The sequence below is a fragment of the Phaseolus vulgaris genome, chromosome 1 (genome assembly GCF_000499845.2).
Source record: "Phaseolus vulgaris cultivar G19833 chromosome 1, P. vulgaris v2.0, whole genome shotgun sequence".
NCBI lineage: Eukaryota > Viridiplantae > Streptophyta > Magnoliopsida > Fabales > Fabaceae > Phaseolus > Phaseolus vulgaris.
Genome location: NC_023759.2, coordinates 48309618 through 48327125, shown reverse-complemented (window position 1 = coordinate 48327125; position 17508 = coordinate 48309618). Strand labels below are relative to the sequence as shown.

The 17508-nt window shown below is 30.6% G+C and overlaps 1 protein-coding gene across 1 annotated transcript; it reads right to left on the bottom strand.

Annotated features, from left to right (window-relative positions):
• Positions 1-5960: 5960 nt before the first annotated feature.
• LOC137814953 (aspartic proteinase PCS1) lies at positions 5961-7883 on the bottom strand. Its single transcript, XM_068617931.1, has one exon. The coding sequence runs from the start codon at positions 7643-7645 to the stop codon at positions 6305-6307; it is 1341 nt and encodes a 446-aa protein (XP_068474032.1). The 5' UTR covers positions 7646-7883; the 3' UTR covers positions 5961-6304.
• Between the last annotated feature and the right edge of the window lie 9625 nt (positions 7884-17508).

Sequence of the window (17508 nt, the reverse complement as noted above, 5' to 3'; positions counted from 1 at the left end):
TTAATAAAAGCTAATAAAATTGATTAAGTAAAAAATAATGTAAATTTTCCTCTCAAAAGATTTACACGTAAAGTCTTGCAACATAATTGCAATTGAAATAAAGAAACCAGAAATTGAATTAGAAAAAGAATCATGTTACCTACCATTCACTTTGTTTGTATATTTTTTGTTTTCAAATTTCACTCTATATTTTCACTATTTTTGGTATAGGTAAAGTTATATTTTTTAAATAAAATTATTCCCATTATAAGCAAAATTCTTGCAACATGTTTTGAAACTCTTTTAAATATTCTTTGATTTTTATAAGATAAAATTATTAAAAAATTAAATTATGTTACTTTCACTTCTTTTACCATATCCCTAACTTATTATTTTATAATTTGTAATAACTTTTAAGTTAAATTATATTAGGTTCCATCAATTCTCCTACGGGGAGGTTAGTTGGTTAAATCACGATACTTAAATTGCTATTTGTAAGTAAAAAAAATGTGTATTTACATTATTAAATATAATTTATAATACCGTGATAAATATTTAATTGAATCATTATATCAAAGTCAAAATTAAATTTACATCGATTATCTGGTAAGGAAGTAAAATCAAATATAAGTTATAACATTTATTGAAAAAGCAAGTGATTGATAAATAAAAACAAGAACCTTGTTTAAAAAAGAAAATGACTAGGGAGGGGTGCAATTGGTAGTTGAAATTTGAAAAGGTGGGAAATTTTGAAAAATAGAAATCATGCTTGACCAATATTGGAAATGTGAAACGAAGGTGTTAAAAGCAATTTGTTTGACATGGATGAATGAGAAAAAGAAGGTCCCATGAGTTGTAGTTCCCACTAAAGCAAACTTTGTTTTTGTCTGCCTCCATCCCAACCAAGCACCAACTAAAGGCTAAAGCAACCAAGCACCACATCGCATAGGTGTCAAAACCAGTGTTCACATCATTTTATCAAAAAGTTCAATCAATTTTTCATGGATGAGTTTTGAACAAAAATATATAATAACAATTTATAATATCATCTAATATCTAATACCAAATATCAAGATATCGAGATTTTATAGTATATTCTCAAATATGTCTCAAATATGATATTGAGATTTCATAATATACTACTAAATAACGAGATTATGAAGTTGCACAGTCGGGACCGTATGGCATCTGGAGGTCCAGTACTTGGTTAAGGTCGACCGACACGATCAAAATCATTACACCCAAATAGAGGAGTAACAAGATTAATCATTGATCAAACATTAGATAATACACTTTTAATCATGATCCAAATTCCTAATCCGACCTAATAACAAAGGACCTATATGATAATCGTATAAATAGACACATATTTCAAGAATCATGTACGTCATCGTCCAGTACTAATAAGACCAAATGCCGAACACTGAATTCTCACTTAAGTGTCAGAATGTCTTTTGCAGATACAATTCCAACTTTAGATCACGAAGACGATAAGTGGAGAAACACAAAAAAATTATTTAAAAAAAAAAGAAAAATAATACACTGATTGACCAAGGAAAATGATAATAATTCTCTTGGTTTCCTACATTAAAAACAAAATCAGAAAACTTATAATATACTTTGAATAACTCGAGTAAAAAAAAAAGTATTCGAATACCAAAAACTATTCGACGTGTAGAACAAATAGTACACCAAATAAGAAAGTTTATTCTACACCTACTTCCATGGCCATAACTTAACCTAATTGACCCTTCCTTTCCCTTGAATTCCAAATTTAAATTTTGGTCCTAGGGAGTGTTTGTTGTAGCGAGGTGGAATATAATATGGGAACTTTCCACATCTTTTGTTTCTTTTTTGGCCAAAATCAGAGATTCCAATCATCTCCAACTTAGCCATAGCTGTAAAATAAATAAAGAAAGAATAAATAGTGTGTAATTATTATTACTAGAATCTTGGGTCAGAAAATAACGTAACATTTTCCTTGGGATTGCACTTTTCTTTTGGTGAAGTCTGCTCCAGGATTTTATGGCCAGCTGGTTCCTATAAATAATAATGTTGTGACTGTGACGTAACTTACTTTCGACCTATTCTCCATTCTCCCCTGCAACAACTTTTCACTCTCTACTACACCTGCTTCAACATCTTTTTCCTGCATCATCTTTTCTTCACAAAATACTCCACAACATATAACAATTTATTTTCTATCAATTATACTGTTATATCACTTTTTTACAACTTTTATTTATTTACATTTCTTGATTTATAAAAATAACCCCTTATTGATGTGTTTAAAAAATGGAAAATACAAAAATGCAAAATGTTTTTATTAAGATAAAAAAAAATTTAGAAATCAAACTTGAAATAGTTTGAAATCTAGGGACTATTGTATTTAATAAGGTTGTAAGTCATTTAAGGGCATGGGCCATTCCATGTTTGCTTCTTTTGACCCACTCTCTAATTATAACCCTTATCACTAACATGCCCCACTCTCTTTCTTCTGCCATTTATTCACAGACGTGTCTCCTTCTCTCAATTTTCATTTTGATGGAAAAGGAGAGTTAATGCATGTTAAATCTGCCAAAAAAGAAGAAGAGATATCGTAATTAAAGAACGATTTAGTTGTCTATGACTCACCTAATTAGAAAATTTGATATCTAAAAATATAGAAAAAATCACAAGGAAAAGGGATTGATTTTTTATTTATATATTCTAACCCAGAAAAACCTTTGAATCAGAATAATATATGAAAAATATATTACTATAGTATTTTAATACTTAATATTTGCTACAAAATGATTTAAAGCCACGAGCTTGTTTACTTCCATGCAACCCTTTTCACTAGGTAAACAATCTAAAATACAGTTTGAAGATCAATTTAATAATTAATTAGTTCACCTTGAGTTGTGAACTACATATACTAAAATTTAATTAAAATTTTGACCTCCTAAAGAATAGGTAGATAAGTAAGCAAAGTAGACCAATGCATTCTAACCACACAAATGTTGTAAAAGCTCTTATATTTTATTTCCAATTTTCCAGTTATAAATGCTAGCGTTTAGCATACACTCTATAGAAAAGTATTAATTATACTTCAAATTGTATAGAACAAAATAGTTTTGTTTACGAAAATAAATTATTAAAAAGGTTAAAGTGTAATTGAAAATTTCATTTAAGTATTTAATTGAAAAGCTAATAAATAAAAAAATTACTAAAAATATAATATTTTTTTTTAACTTTCTAAGATGATAAATGTACATGCCGTCTCTAGATCGGCTAATAACTTGGGTGACTGCCCAACTTTGTAATTGGGTCATTATTTGTTATTAATGATCATCATTAATAAAACGACTTAATTAATAAGTCTTAAATGATGAACGATTATTGATGAAACAAATAAAGAAAGTTATGTGACTAATTCAAAAGACTCATAACGGTCCACCAAACTAACGTCACCTAATTAACCTATAAATATTTATTTTCCATTGTACTCCTACGAACTTAAGCATCCGAGAGTCACTCACAGCTAAACTTCCTCATCTCTTTATAGACCAATTAAAATCTCGTTACTATAAACTCTAACCAAGTCACTTTCAGTAAGAACAATAAATATGTTAAAATTATTTAAAGGAATTGTTAAATTCAAACTCAATTCAATCCATTTCAATTAATATAGGCCAGATTGAGTTGTAAGATAACCACACTTATATTAATTTTGTTTAAAGTAAAAAATATTTTTTTTTACATTAATTTATATATTTTTTTCTTATTCTCTTTCTTACTTATGCAATATACTGATAAATTTAAATTTTCACCTTTTTTTTGTCGTTCATTCCTATTTTTCAACCATTTTGTTTGCAATAATGAGTAGGAGGAAAACCGGAGGGTGTGGTAGGGTCTCATTGACTACCCAATGGGAGGATAGGATTATGCAAGCCTATATATACCATGAAATAATAATATAAATAAAGGAAGTAAACATTTATGAGATATATCAATACATTAAAATATATTTTAAAAGTAATTAAATAACATATATTAAAATAAATAGAAATATCCAAGGACAAAATGTCCCTTCATATCGGGTATCATTAATTTGTGTGATCCTTCAGATTTTTTGTGTGAGAAAATATTTGAATGTGTTTCGTTTATTAGCTAGTGTAGCATGCAAATTAAGGCAACTATAGTTTATACTCCCAACAAACCAAATAAGCGAGTTATTGAAACATATTTAGAAAGAAAAATTGCAAGAGAAAGTAGATTGGTTTATGAGTGTGTTGGAAAACAAAAAGTTGAAAACCTTTTGCTTAGATGATTAATTGTTGTACCAATGAAATTTATTTGATGACAAAAAACACGTTAGGTGTGTATATGGAATAGGGTAACAGGAATTCAAGCATTGATCATCCTATATTTTGTGGGACATGTGTGCAGATATTTTTATGCGTGTGGTGTGGATAACATTACTGTATTTCCTTTATAATTCACATTTGAATTTATTTTTGCTATAATAATAATTACAGGCTGTGCATTATAAGTATTAGTTAAAGCCTTTTTATAATAATGTGTTTACGTCCAAATCCCTTTCCAAAATAGTAGTAAAGTGAAGTGTTAAGATGATGAAGTGAGAAACTATTTTACGTTGTGAGATTAAAAAAGTGTTCACAATGCAAAATGAGTTTAGTAATGTATTAAGTTTGCTTAATTTGATTAAGACGGGGTTCACTTTATTCCCATGAGGCTATAACATTATTTTGTTAAGAACTTTAATCATAGGAAAGATACTGTCGGGAATTAGAAGTGTGTTGGGAGGTGAAGTAGTCGAAAGTAGCTGTTCTTGTCCCATCCAACCTCGTTTCTTCTTCGTAATCGTAAAATCTTGTTCCTTCACTTTCTTCCTTCTACTACTAATGCCTTTGTCCTCTTCTTATCAAACCAATAAATACCCTTTTACCTTTTCGGCCAAACCTTATTTTAAACTACTATTATACTGTTGCTGAAACCACTTTTTGTGGCGGCATGAGAACTTAACTTGGTTAATACCACCACTAGTCAATGTTTTAGGGGTCAAAATTTAAACATAAAATATGTTTCTAAGATTTTGCCTCCTATATTTTAACTTATTTTCTCTCACACCATTCCACAATCTGCATTAAGTAGAGAGAGAAAAATCACGTTAATTGGCCATTCCTAAATTATGTACCTTTTCCATTTAATTGGATAGTTGTAGTTGTTTTTTTGGGTAATAGTTGTCATTGCCAGCTCATTCCCTCTTTTTGAAGATTCATCAATAAAAAAAAGAAAAACACAACTTTGGCTCTGCTCACAGATTAGCCTGTGTTGGGAACCTGAGATTGATGTATAAAGATGGAGGTGAGAGAGACAAGCACGTGCCAAAGAGACAGAGAGAATCAATAAAATCAATTAAATTGTCAAAAACAAAAAATATAAACTAAAGGGAAAAAAAAGTAAGTTTCTTTGTCTCAAATAAAATATAAAAAAATAAATATTAAGTTAATATATTTGCACATAGATAGAGAAGTGTGTTTGAAGTAGATGAGTTTTTGACATGAGAAAGAAGTTAGTAATTGCAAGTTGCAACATTGTGTGTGATGCATGCCACGAGGTGTCGTATTCAAACCTTAAGACCGGCACTCTAAAACTTGGTACATGGTCCTGCCAACTAATTCCAAGAACCTATCGCCATTGTTCAAACCGATTCTAATGGATGTGATTCAATCAAATACACTTTTCATTAATCACCAATAATGCACAAACTCACTTTCTTTCGCCCTAACATTAACTTCTTTTAATGTGCCTTCAAAATACGCTGCATTGCAATTACTAAACCTATGCAATGTGTATGATATTTCTGCAACCTGCAAAAGTTTTTTTTTTTCCTATATATAATATTATATTTAAAAAACAAAGCAATGGTTCATATATTTATATTAAATATGATATATAATATAATACACACCCTCTAATTAATCCTCGTATATATACAATGTGTCACGGTGTTCTTCATATTACAGTGTACAGCATTACTACTTATGTGGCTTCTTCACACATCCTCCAAGACCAGCCCCACACGTCGATCTTAAACCATCCACGTTTTCGTCTCATCATGGCAACAGTTGCAGAACTTTCTTTTTCTTCATCGCTCTTGGACCGTGTGATTAGTTTCAACTTCATAATCATCATCATTATCACCACCGATATCACACTCATCGGACACGTGACAGGTTGTCCTTCGTACAAAAATCCCTAATCACCTACAGCTGACACACGTAAGGTACATGCACCAACACGTATCTAAGCGTTCCCTCTATTGAGCCAATCTGCTACAATCAGCCGCACCGAAACCCACTCTGCGATTGACGAGATCAAACTCCACCCACAGATTCTGCTGATGGAAATTCCCAATGATGTTACTGGCCGCACCCAATTTATCAGAGTTGCCAATCCCGACGCAGTGGACCCCACCCTCCACGGAAGCGAGAACCCTCTCCTTGGGGATCACTATTTCCACGCCCTTCTCGAACTCGAACACCATGTCCCCTATCAGCCGTCCGATCTCAACCGCGTTCCCATCGAAACACATGTCCGCAACGCCAGAGTACACGTAATCCTTCTTCATCCTGGGCCCCACAGCTCTCACTACTTGCGCCCGCACCTTATCATAAGCCTCGTTAACAAGGTAAGTAAAATCGGATCCGGAGTCAATCATAGTTTGACCCGACCCGCCAGCGTCAGCACGAAAAACCGCCGGGGAGATATTCAATTTTCTGCCCCCGATTCTTATCCCCAGCAAGGCGACAGTATAAGCCAAGGGGTCAAGATTTGGCATGCGTTGACTCTGAGTAAAAGTCAACATTTGGACAAACTTAAACCGGAGAGAGTTCGGGTTGTGGCCAAGGTAGAAGGAACCGGATGAAGTGGAGCCGGGTCGGGTTTCTCGGGTGGGGACGCAATAGGAGAATTTGGTAATTTTGGATTGTGAAGCGAAGGAGAGGCGTCCACGGTTCATTCCCAAAATGCCCCTGGGGTCGGTGGACTCCGTGGCGCAGCCGAGGATGAGAGGAGGGGTAAAAAGGGAACGGGAGAAAGTGAACTTTTCTCTGACGAGATTTCCCTCGGCGTAGGTACCGTCGGCGTAGAAGTAGGAGTAGTGACAGAGGCGGTTCTGGTCGCAGGAAGTGGGGAGAGTAAAATCGGGAATTCGTGGTTTGCAAACGGGGTGAGTACAGGGAAGAATGGAGAAAGTGGAGGAGAGAGAAGGGTCAAAGGAGGCGGTTGGGGGAGGCACCTTGGGTGGTTTTCGGTGACACTGAATCCACGAGAGTTGGCTTCCGGTGTCCAACAACATAGGCTGAACCTGCGGTGGGGTCCCAATGGGAAGGTTGACGATTAAAACCATGGAGTATTTGAAGGTGAGCCTGTAGTTATATGGAGAAGAAGGCGAAGTGAGTCGCGTGTGGTTTGTGGTGCGGTTTGAGTAGGCAATGAGAGAGTCGCGCAGCATCTTGGAGGCGGTGTTGGTGGAGAGAGGGAGTGAGGTGAGAGGAAAAGAGAGTGAGAATGAGGTGTGGTTGAGTTGCAGGGAGAGGAGTGGAGAAAAGAGAAGAGAAAGGAAGAGGAAGAAGAAGAAGAAGAAGAGTGGAGGCATGGTGATGATGTTAGTGTGTTGTGCGAGAGTTGTGGGTTTAGGTTGAAATGTTGTATATATAGGGAGAAGAAAAGAAGAAAGGAAGGGAAAAAGAAGACGCGTTTTGAATTGGGTAATTCAGATCTATCTGTGTATCTTACGTTATGTTATGATCCCACCCAATTGAATTTAGGGTGAGATATTTAAAGTTGGAAGGTGTATCTTGCTCAGATGGTTTTATAATTTCATTTATATCTCTCTGTCTTATGATCTCTCTTTCCTTCTTTATTACGCTCCCATACTTCACTACACCTAAACCACTTTTTTTCAAAAATCAAATACACTACTCCTTAACTCTTTATTATTATTTGTTCTTTCTAAACTTCATAAATTGATTTCAAGTGAAGAAACTTCACATTACTTGTTGTTTAAGTAACTAATAGCATAACAATATAGTAATTATAATATAAAGTACGAGTTAAAATTGTTTTCAGTTAATTGTTGTTTGAGTTGTTATTCTCGTATTGTTGTTATATGTTGAAGTTGTTTTCCTTATTTTTTGTGTTATTATTCTTCCTATCATTTACATTCTAAAAATGATATAATTGTGGATACAAAGTATTAACGACCTCAAACATATAACATTTAGTGTAACCAAAATATGAAAACTCTTAACTAATATGTAATATGTCTTTCTTTCTTTGTATTATCTATATATACTAAAATCTTCATCCTATTTCTTTTATATTTGACATTGAACTAATTAATAATAAATGTTGTATTCTTTTAAGGATAATTATCTAAAATCTCTTAATTTATACCGATATGACATTAATAATTATCCGAAATTCTTTAATTTAGACTAATATGACAATAATATATTTAAATATAAATATTAATAGACAATTTATTTATACCTAATATTGTTAAACAATCAATGGAACACTCTAATGTGGCCTCATGCATAAATAATCAATGAAAAAAATGGTCAAATTTATTCTATCTCCAATCACTATCAGCATGACACTACATTGTTATTATTATTATTATTATATTATAATGTTTTTAAACACATAGTATATAACAAGTTAAAGTGGTGTGTGAAATTTTGAAAAATTAGATAAAACATTTGAAGAGTGAATTAACAGAAAAAGAAGGAGGGTGAGATACGACTTGAGACGTTGATTTGGTGAAGTACAGCTGGTGCTTGGAAGAAGAAGAAGAAGGAGTGGGTAACCCAACATCATGCTACTGTGCTAGTACCACAGAAAGTGACGTGTGCCTGGTCAACTCACACTGAGTAAAAAACAAACTATTCAACTGTTACATCCCCTACAAAATCTTTTTTTACACTTAAATAATTTAAAAGTAACAAATTCATTTTTAATATTAAATTCCTATATTTATTAAATATTCAAAATAAATTGGAAGTGTGAATTTTATTATTCACTAGTTTTAGATTTTCCAAAATTTATTTAACCTTATTCTTTTATAATTCGATTGGATCCCAGCTTTTAAAGCAGTTACGCTTTCCGCAGTTATTATCTTAATGCTTCATTTATTAATTCGGTTTAGTATATCGTAATCCAAAAGGCTCTTGCTCACTCACTCAATAAAAAAATCTTAAAACCCTTTTTAAAAATTGACAGAGAAATGTATAAAAAAATATTAAAAACCCTATATTTATCTCATGTCTTATTCGTTATAATTAATTATTTTAAAAAATAAGTGATGAACGGATTTAGTATTCCTATGATATAAACATATTCATTAAATATCTGTTGACACCAAACAATATTTTTCTTAGATTTAACATATTGGTAATTCTATCCTTTTTAATAAAAAGGTAATTATATTTATTTTTGTCTTGGCTATAAAATAAGAAACATAAATTTTTTAGAGAGTAGAGTGAATATAAATTCGATATTAATTTTTTTAGTGTATAAGAATATCTCTTTCACTCGAAATTAAGGGAGTAGAGTGAGTTCTTTTATTTGCCACACCAATATTCTAACCATTATTAAATATTACTAAACCCTAAATTTTACTAGAGTCGCTATATTTTAAGGTATTATATATTTTAAAATTAATCATATTACTCATAAATATATTTTATTTTATTAAAATTGGAAACTATTTTTTTTATTATAATTTTTAATATGTATTCACATTATTTATTACAAATTTTAATATGTATTCATATTGTTTATATTATTTTATTACATAACAAAACATTTTACAATTTTTTTTGAAGAAATAAATTCAAATGAGATTATGGCGAGTTAATGGTGATGATGCCACCAAAAGCAATTTCACCCTTTTCATAATACGGAGACTATGCATTGAATGACTACTCACAAAAACAATCTAGAAAATAGGAATTTGAATAATGTGTGAATAAGTTTGGTTTTGTCCTTTTGGTAATTCATGTGATGAAATTTCTAACTATGTATTATTCTCTTGTCCACATGTAAGACAAATATTTTTAGCAAGAAAAAATTAGGAAGTATTGATATATTTTAAAAGCTATTCCTTTAGATAACATTATATACATTTATGATGTAAGAAATATAGAACTAGTTTGCTTGTTTTATTTTTTTCATTCTCGATCTTAAACTAATATTATAAATCTTGAAAGCTAATTTCTTAGTAGTTATTTATTATTTCGGTCTATTAGCAAAAATAATTATTAAAATTTTCTTTTATGATTATCATACTTGCAATGAAATCTTATTTAGTTTTAACTAAACCCTAAACAATATGGATATTAATGGGAGATTTGAAGTACTTTTTTAACTTAAATAAATTGTCGACTTCTTATTAAAAAAAAGTACGAATAAATTGTTGTCTAAAATTATTGAGCCGCGCAATCTTTTTTTGTCCCAATTGGAAATCCTATAACTTTTGCATATTTTGTTACATTATAAAATTTGTTTAGTTGCATTTTACACTGTAGAGCTCACAGATCATGTCTCCCAAAGAGCACGCGTTTGAAAATTTATCCGACAAAAACTTGCAAATTATCTAATATTTTGTCACTACATAAAACAACCATCCAAGTTGATAGCTATCTAAACAAGTTAGGCAAATATCTTGAAACAATTCTATAAATGATTATATTATTAACACCTAAAAATAATAAGCGATTATTAGGAATAACCGAAGTATATCGAACTCGTGCATGAAACTATATATTATAAGTAATTCGATAAGAATCCGATAACGGATGATCTGATAAAGTCTGATAATGATGACTTGATATAGTCAATAAACTCTGGTTAGAATAAATTCTAAATGAATGTGATACCATATTGAAAAAAAAATGAATTTTAAGCTTAACTTAACCTTATAAAACTAGTTGATAATGTGAAGTTTAAACCGATTTATACAATATAAAATGTCTTTATCTCTAATTAACATGAGATATACAAATAATTATGTATTTTTTTATAAATTCTCCTTCTTGCTTAACATATTACTGAAAATGTATTCGATGCTTATCATACAAAAGTTTGCTCAATTTTAGTCAAATTTCATCTTAGATGAGAATAATTCAAATCAAGCATGTCATTCCACTGTAGAGATTGATGAAAGGAGCATGTATACAGATAAAGAAACAAAATACAACAGCCCACACACACTTAAATAATTAACTGGATGCAAGATTATTTAATTGTTTGCGCGAAAACAAAATGTACTTTATTTAATTTTATGAATGAACTGAATATTCACTGAACATGAAACAAAATATGTTGGATATCAAATTCCCAAACACATGTAAATGCATAAAAAACTAATTCACGGGTCACACAAAAACATTTTTGACTAAGAATCACCGATTTCAGCAGACTCATCATCTTGTCGGTATTCTTACTAACATGTCATTGTGAAAAATAGCATAAACAAAACGAACAAGAATTTTGAGTTTCTATTAAAATCGACACATACATTTAATATTATCTTATTATATTTAGATTTAAATTACTTCTTATAAAATATTTGTAAAAAAACAATATATTATTAATATGTATAGATTAATAAAGGAAGAACCAAAGTATGATGATAAAATATAACATCCAACAAGAAAGATTAACATAAACTATTGGTATGAGCTATATACTACAACCTGCACTTTTTTTTTTTTAGTTTGTGAGAATGGATTATCCATTTTGGTTGAGTATGATCCAGCAGAGGTTGATAACTCTTAATCTAATTTATTGACTCATTTATCAATCAGTTTCAACAAAATAAAAATCGGTGGATTTAAACTATTTATTGTTTGTTTTGTTTATGCTATTAAATATCTAAAATGTTTATATTTTTTAATTGAACTTCTGTCATGAATTAGAGTGGCATAATAATTTTTTAATTTTATAGTCTTGTAAAAATGAACTCGACAATAAAAAAAAAACTTTACAACCTAAATTCTTTATAAAAAATATATTATTTCATTTTATAAATTAAATATTAAAATAAAAATAAAATTAAACAATTACGTCAGTGTATCATACAAAACATTGTGTTGTACATAATACTATAAAATTAAACAATGTCATTCCAATTCACTATAGAGATTAAATTGAATAATATAAATATTTTAAATGTTTAACATAACATTTTTTAATAGAATTCAATAAACATGCTTAAATTTAGAAGGGATTTACAACTTAATTAATTTTTTTATGTAAAAACACATAAACAATGTCCATGTCAAGGAACGACGTCACCCTATTTAACAACTAAATATAATGATATAAATTCAATTTTTTTAATATTTAATAAAATATCTTTTAATAAAAATGAAATTAAAAATATTTAAATTTATGAAAGGTGTAAAATGAAATGAATTTTTTATTTAAAATGGATAAAGAATATATAGAAAGAAAAGGAAGATATAGGTACATGTGAGGCATGTAGTGAAATTGGATTTATAAAGTGAATGAAGGTAGTTTCATGTGTTTGGACCACTTTGAAGAGACCCACTTTAAGCCATTTCCACTCATAAATCCTTCCTCTTTAGAAACTTAGATCACCAGATATCTCGTGGGACATCACAAAAAACTCATAATTAATATATTGCACAACACTCTATCTTTTCTATCAATTCTATCTTTCAATTCATAGCTGATATTTAACAAAAACGTAAAGATCATTCAAATATTTTTTTATAATATAGTTTTATTTACTTATATAATTTAGAAAATAATTAGCAAGATAAAACATGAAATATAAGAAGGTAAGTGGGAGTAAGTAGTTGATTTTTGAGATAGAGATGGTGAATGAATTCATAATGTATGGTCACACTCATGGACCAGGGTCAACCAGCACACTATTTTTTTTTGTCCTTTCCATTTTTAACGTTTTCTTCTGCAACTTCCCAGTACAAAAACATGGCAAACAAATTTGTAATTCGAGATGTTTACGGCTAAATAATATTTTATAATATATAATAGTTAGTTACGAATACAAATATTTAATTATTCGTTTATTCACAAGTAAAAGTATAAATATCATAACTCAGTATTATCGTATACTTTAGGAGTATAGATGAAAGATAATTTAAATATATTATAATTTTTTAATATTTTTAAAAGTAAAATTGTTGTAAATTTTGAGTTCTAAAATAGAATACTTCAAATACAACATTTGACTTTAGTGATTAGTTTTTTTTAACGACATGAATATATGAATCACTTAGGGATGATTCAACCATTATAACCCAATTCAAAAGAGAAACTCTAAAACTAACCAAAAGCTCTCAACTCAAAACCAGCAAGGACAACTAAAGAAAACACAACACCACAAAATCACTTGCTCAAAACAATCAAAGGCTCTTGATAAAAAACAAATAAGTCCACGGATTAGGTGACCAATCAGGAAAAAGAAAAACAAGCAGAAACACATTTAGATGTTAACTAAGACCAAACCTTTAGTTGAACCAAGGAAAAGATTTCATAATGGTTAATCACTCCTCCTTTAAAGATGTGCTTATTCTTATGCCTCCAAATCTCACCAATAACTGCAATCCAAACACTTTCCCAAGCAACATTTAACAAAGTAAATGCATATCCTTGGTATTGTTTGATCGATTACGCAGAAGCAAGAGTAAGGAGAAAGAGCAATGCCCCCTGATTGAAAGGGGAGAACCAAGAATCCAGAGAAACATTAACACAATAAAGAGAAAGGGAGAAGGGATATGATGGAACGTAAAAGAACCAGTATTGTATTTCAGTGTGTGTTTCAAGGGATACAAGTGGGCATAAAAAGCAGAAAAATAATAGAGGCTGGCAACCCAAATGGTTCCAAATAGAGACAAAATGTTGTTGAATTGATCGTTATGCCCTCGAAGAAACTGCATAGCTTGGTCCTCACATTTCCTTTTACCAATAACAGAAAACACAGAACATGAACACTTATATTGACAAACACAAATAGGGTTAGGTCAAAAAATTTCAAGCTCATCCCAAATAATTATGAGTTTTGTAAAATAGTCAGTTACTAACAAATCATTTTGACTTAAGGAAGATGCCTCTAATTGCAAATCGGAAATCCTAGAGAGATCACCTTGGGAATATCTTGTTTTTAAATTGTTCCAACATCAACTGTTACATCCAGATTACACTTTGTCTAATTGGAAGAGAGACCGAAAGTACTAACCATGACACAACCATGTTGTTGCATCTGACCCACGTCGAATAGGTGGGATCGCTTGTTGGTGGACAAAGATGAGTGCCCAAGACGAATTCCATTTTGTTCTTCGCACATAACGCCGTTATGATGGACCTACTCCACAGATGATAGTTCGTCGAGTCGAAAAACGACGAGACCAATGAAGTCGCAAAATTCTCACCATGATGAAGAAAGAGGTAGCTATTTGTAGAGAGTTCCGACGTAGCCGATCTTGTTGTTCGTTCTTCCGCCATTTTGCTAAAAGAAAGAACAAGAAACATAACGTAAGCATAAGAAATCATAAAGATGAAGAAAAAGAAAGAAGAAAGAGCGTGCAACAAAGCTCTTCAAAGGAAAAGCTCTGATACCATAACAAAGTAGATGCATATCCTTGGTATTGTTTGATAGATTTTGCGGAAGCAAGAGTAAGGAGAAAGAGCAATACACCCCTTGAGATTGAAAGGGGAGAACCAAGAATCCATAGAAACCCTAACATAGTAAAGAGAAAGGGAGAGAGGATATGATGGAACATAAAAAGAATTGTAAAGAGAAAGAGAGTATTGTATTTCAGTGTGTGTTACAAGGGATACAAGCGGGTATAAAAAGCAACAAAATAATAGAGGTGGGCAGCCCAAACGGTGCCAAACAGAAAAGCCCCAAGACAAAGTAAAGGTTCGTATGTAGCTAAATAAAAATACAAAGTACAAATATTTTATCAAAAAATACTTTCCCAAGCAACATTAACAAAGGTTTGAGTATTGCACAATTTCAAATGCAAGAAATGTGAAATAGAATCATTATGATCAACTGACGCCACCCCAAATCACTCATAACACTGGTTTCAAACTAACCAAGCAATTGTACATTCAAAAAATAGATGCCTTGTTGTCTCATATGCTTTCCCACATATACAACAGGACGTATTACCAACTTCAACCCTTCGACTAACCAAGTTAGCCTTAAAAGCGATCGAGTTACCCAACACCCTCCAAGCAGTGAACAGAGTTGAAGCCAAAACCTTAATCTTCAAAAAATGAGCAAACAAAGAAGAACACTCCCTTTCACAAGGACCCCTTAATATATTATATGTTGAACTAACTAAGAATCTAGTAATTAGTGATAACTCAATAGATTTAAAGTTGTGACAATGATACTTTTACAAATACCTAATGAACAAGAGAGTTGGCAGAGAGATTTTCTTTTTAGACAAAGGATAAAGTACACATTTATTACCATATTGTGTTTTGTGATCCCTAGACTTGAAGTTTCAAAGAAGGAAAAGGGAAAAAAACGAAAAAGAAGTGACACGAAGGATGAAAAATAAGTGCGTGATTGAACTTAAGATGTGTTTGAACTGGAGAGATAACACGTGAGAATTTGAGAGAATGAATATACGATAATTTGAGATAAAATTGTAAGAAAAATAAATATGTTTGGACTAATGTATATTAAAATAAATATGTAATTTTTTATTTATTAAAATTTATGAGTGATATAACGATTTTGATTTTTTTTATTAAAATTTTGAATAATTATTAGATTTGTGGTAATATATAGTGTTGAAGATTTACATTAACTATAAATAAAACTATCTATTTTATAAATTGGTTTGATAAAATTGAGTGAAACTTAAGGTCACTTGTTATTATATGGTAGCATAAGTAAATATGGTGAGTGACCTACTTGAATATAAAAATGGCAGCATGAATTTTGTGGAGGAGAGGAAGTGTTTGGATTGACATGTGATTTGTTTGAGAAGGTCCTCAAACAACATGGAGCTGTTCCCCCACCCATCATCCATCACCCATCACCCATCTTTTCTTTCGCTTTCTTCTTACCTTTAAACAAAACCATAATCATCAACCCTCATTCCTAACTAACCATACTTACAATCATTCACCTAAACTAATTACTGCTACCATTTTTATTCTCTTCTGCAACTCATTTATCATTTTTTCCATAAATTTATTCCAAAACATTTATAATAAGGAAGAATAAAAAAAATGAATTTCTCTGTTAACTAAAACAATTTTTGCATCAATTGAAAGAAAGTTACCAGGCTAATGAAAACTAACAATAAATCTACCGACACTATTTTTTGTTAAAGACTTTAAATTTGAAAAAAAAATGTTACTCATTGAGTAGAAATTCCTTATGGTCTCTTTTAGTTCTGCAGTACGTGTCACCAAATAAAAAATAATTTTATCTTATAACAATAGAAAATAAAAAACAAATATTCATTATTATAGCTTCTCACAGTTGTTCTGAATACACATTTGAAGCATGGTGAATTAAACTTTAAATGGAGGATGTAATATCACCTTCTAAACTTTAAATGAATTAATAAACTATGTTTTGTCTTGTTTTGATTAATTAAACTGTAGAGAAGATGAGGTGTCTCAAAATTATAAATATTCCCACAAAAAAATCTAAATGTTTAAATGCATGGACACGTGCATGGGGACATAAGAAGAGGTGAAGCGAATCGAGTACGTTTAGTATGATCTAATAGATATTCAATAAATGCGGATTCGGTGCCTTCATCTCATGCATTGCAATAGGAGAAAATCAAATATTTAACTTTTTTTTCAATGGGGAAGACTAAAATAAATAATTTATATAATTTTTTTATATAATTATATAATAAATTTAACTCAGAAATTCAACCTTTTTACTTCATTATTTTGTTTTTGACATATTTTTTTACTCTTGCTTTTACTCTGTGTGTACTCATAAGCAAAGGAATATGGACAAATTCTACCTACACCATACCAATTTGAATCCCTATCATCTTTCAAATTTCCAAATTTACCCTTTATTTAACATTTGAAAATTCAGAATTCAAAATGTACAATTTGAAAATCAAAATCTCATTTTTAATCAGAAAATTAAGAATGCAAAAAGTACATTTTGGAAAAAAAGAATTTCCAGAATTCATAGATGTGTTCTTGAAATCCAAATTCAAAAATGTTTTTCGAAAAAATGATTTTATAAATATTTTTTTATCTGCACCTCTTTTCAGGTCATTTTCGTTATTCTACTGAAAATTGGGTACAAGTTCAAACTGTTATGGTGCAGAAAGAATTTGCCTCAAATCTGGAGGATAAGCCCAACAACATGGGTTACGTACAATTAAAGCCAGTCTGACTTCTTCCTACACCTCAATATGTTCTTTTGTCATCGCATATAAAATATAAAAATACCTTTTCATCCTT

Bases quoted from the DNA above. Each gene is read 5' to 3' on its own strand.
- LOC137814953 (XM_068617931.1), bottom strand. From the start codon at position 7,645: ATGCCTCCACTCTTCTTCTTCTTCTTCTTCCTCTTCCTTTCTCTTCTC.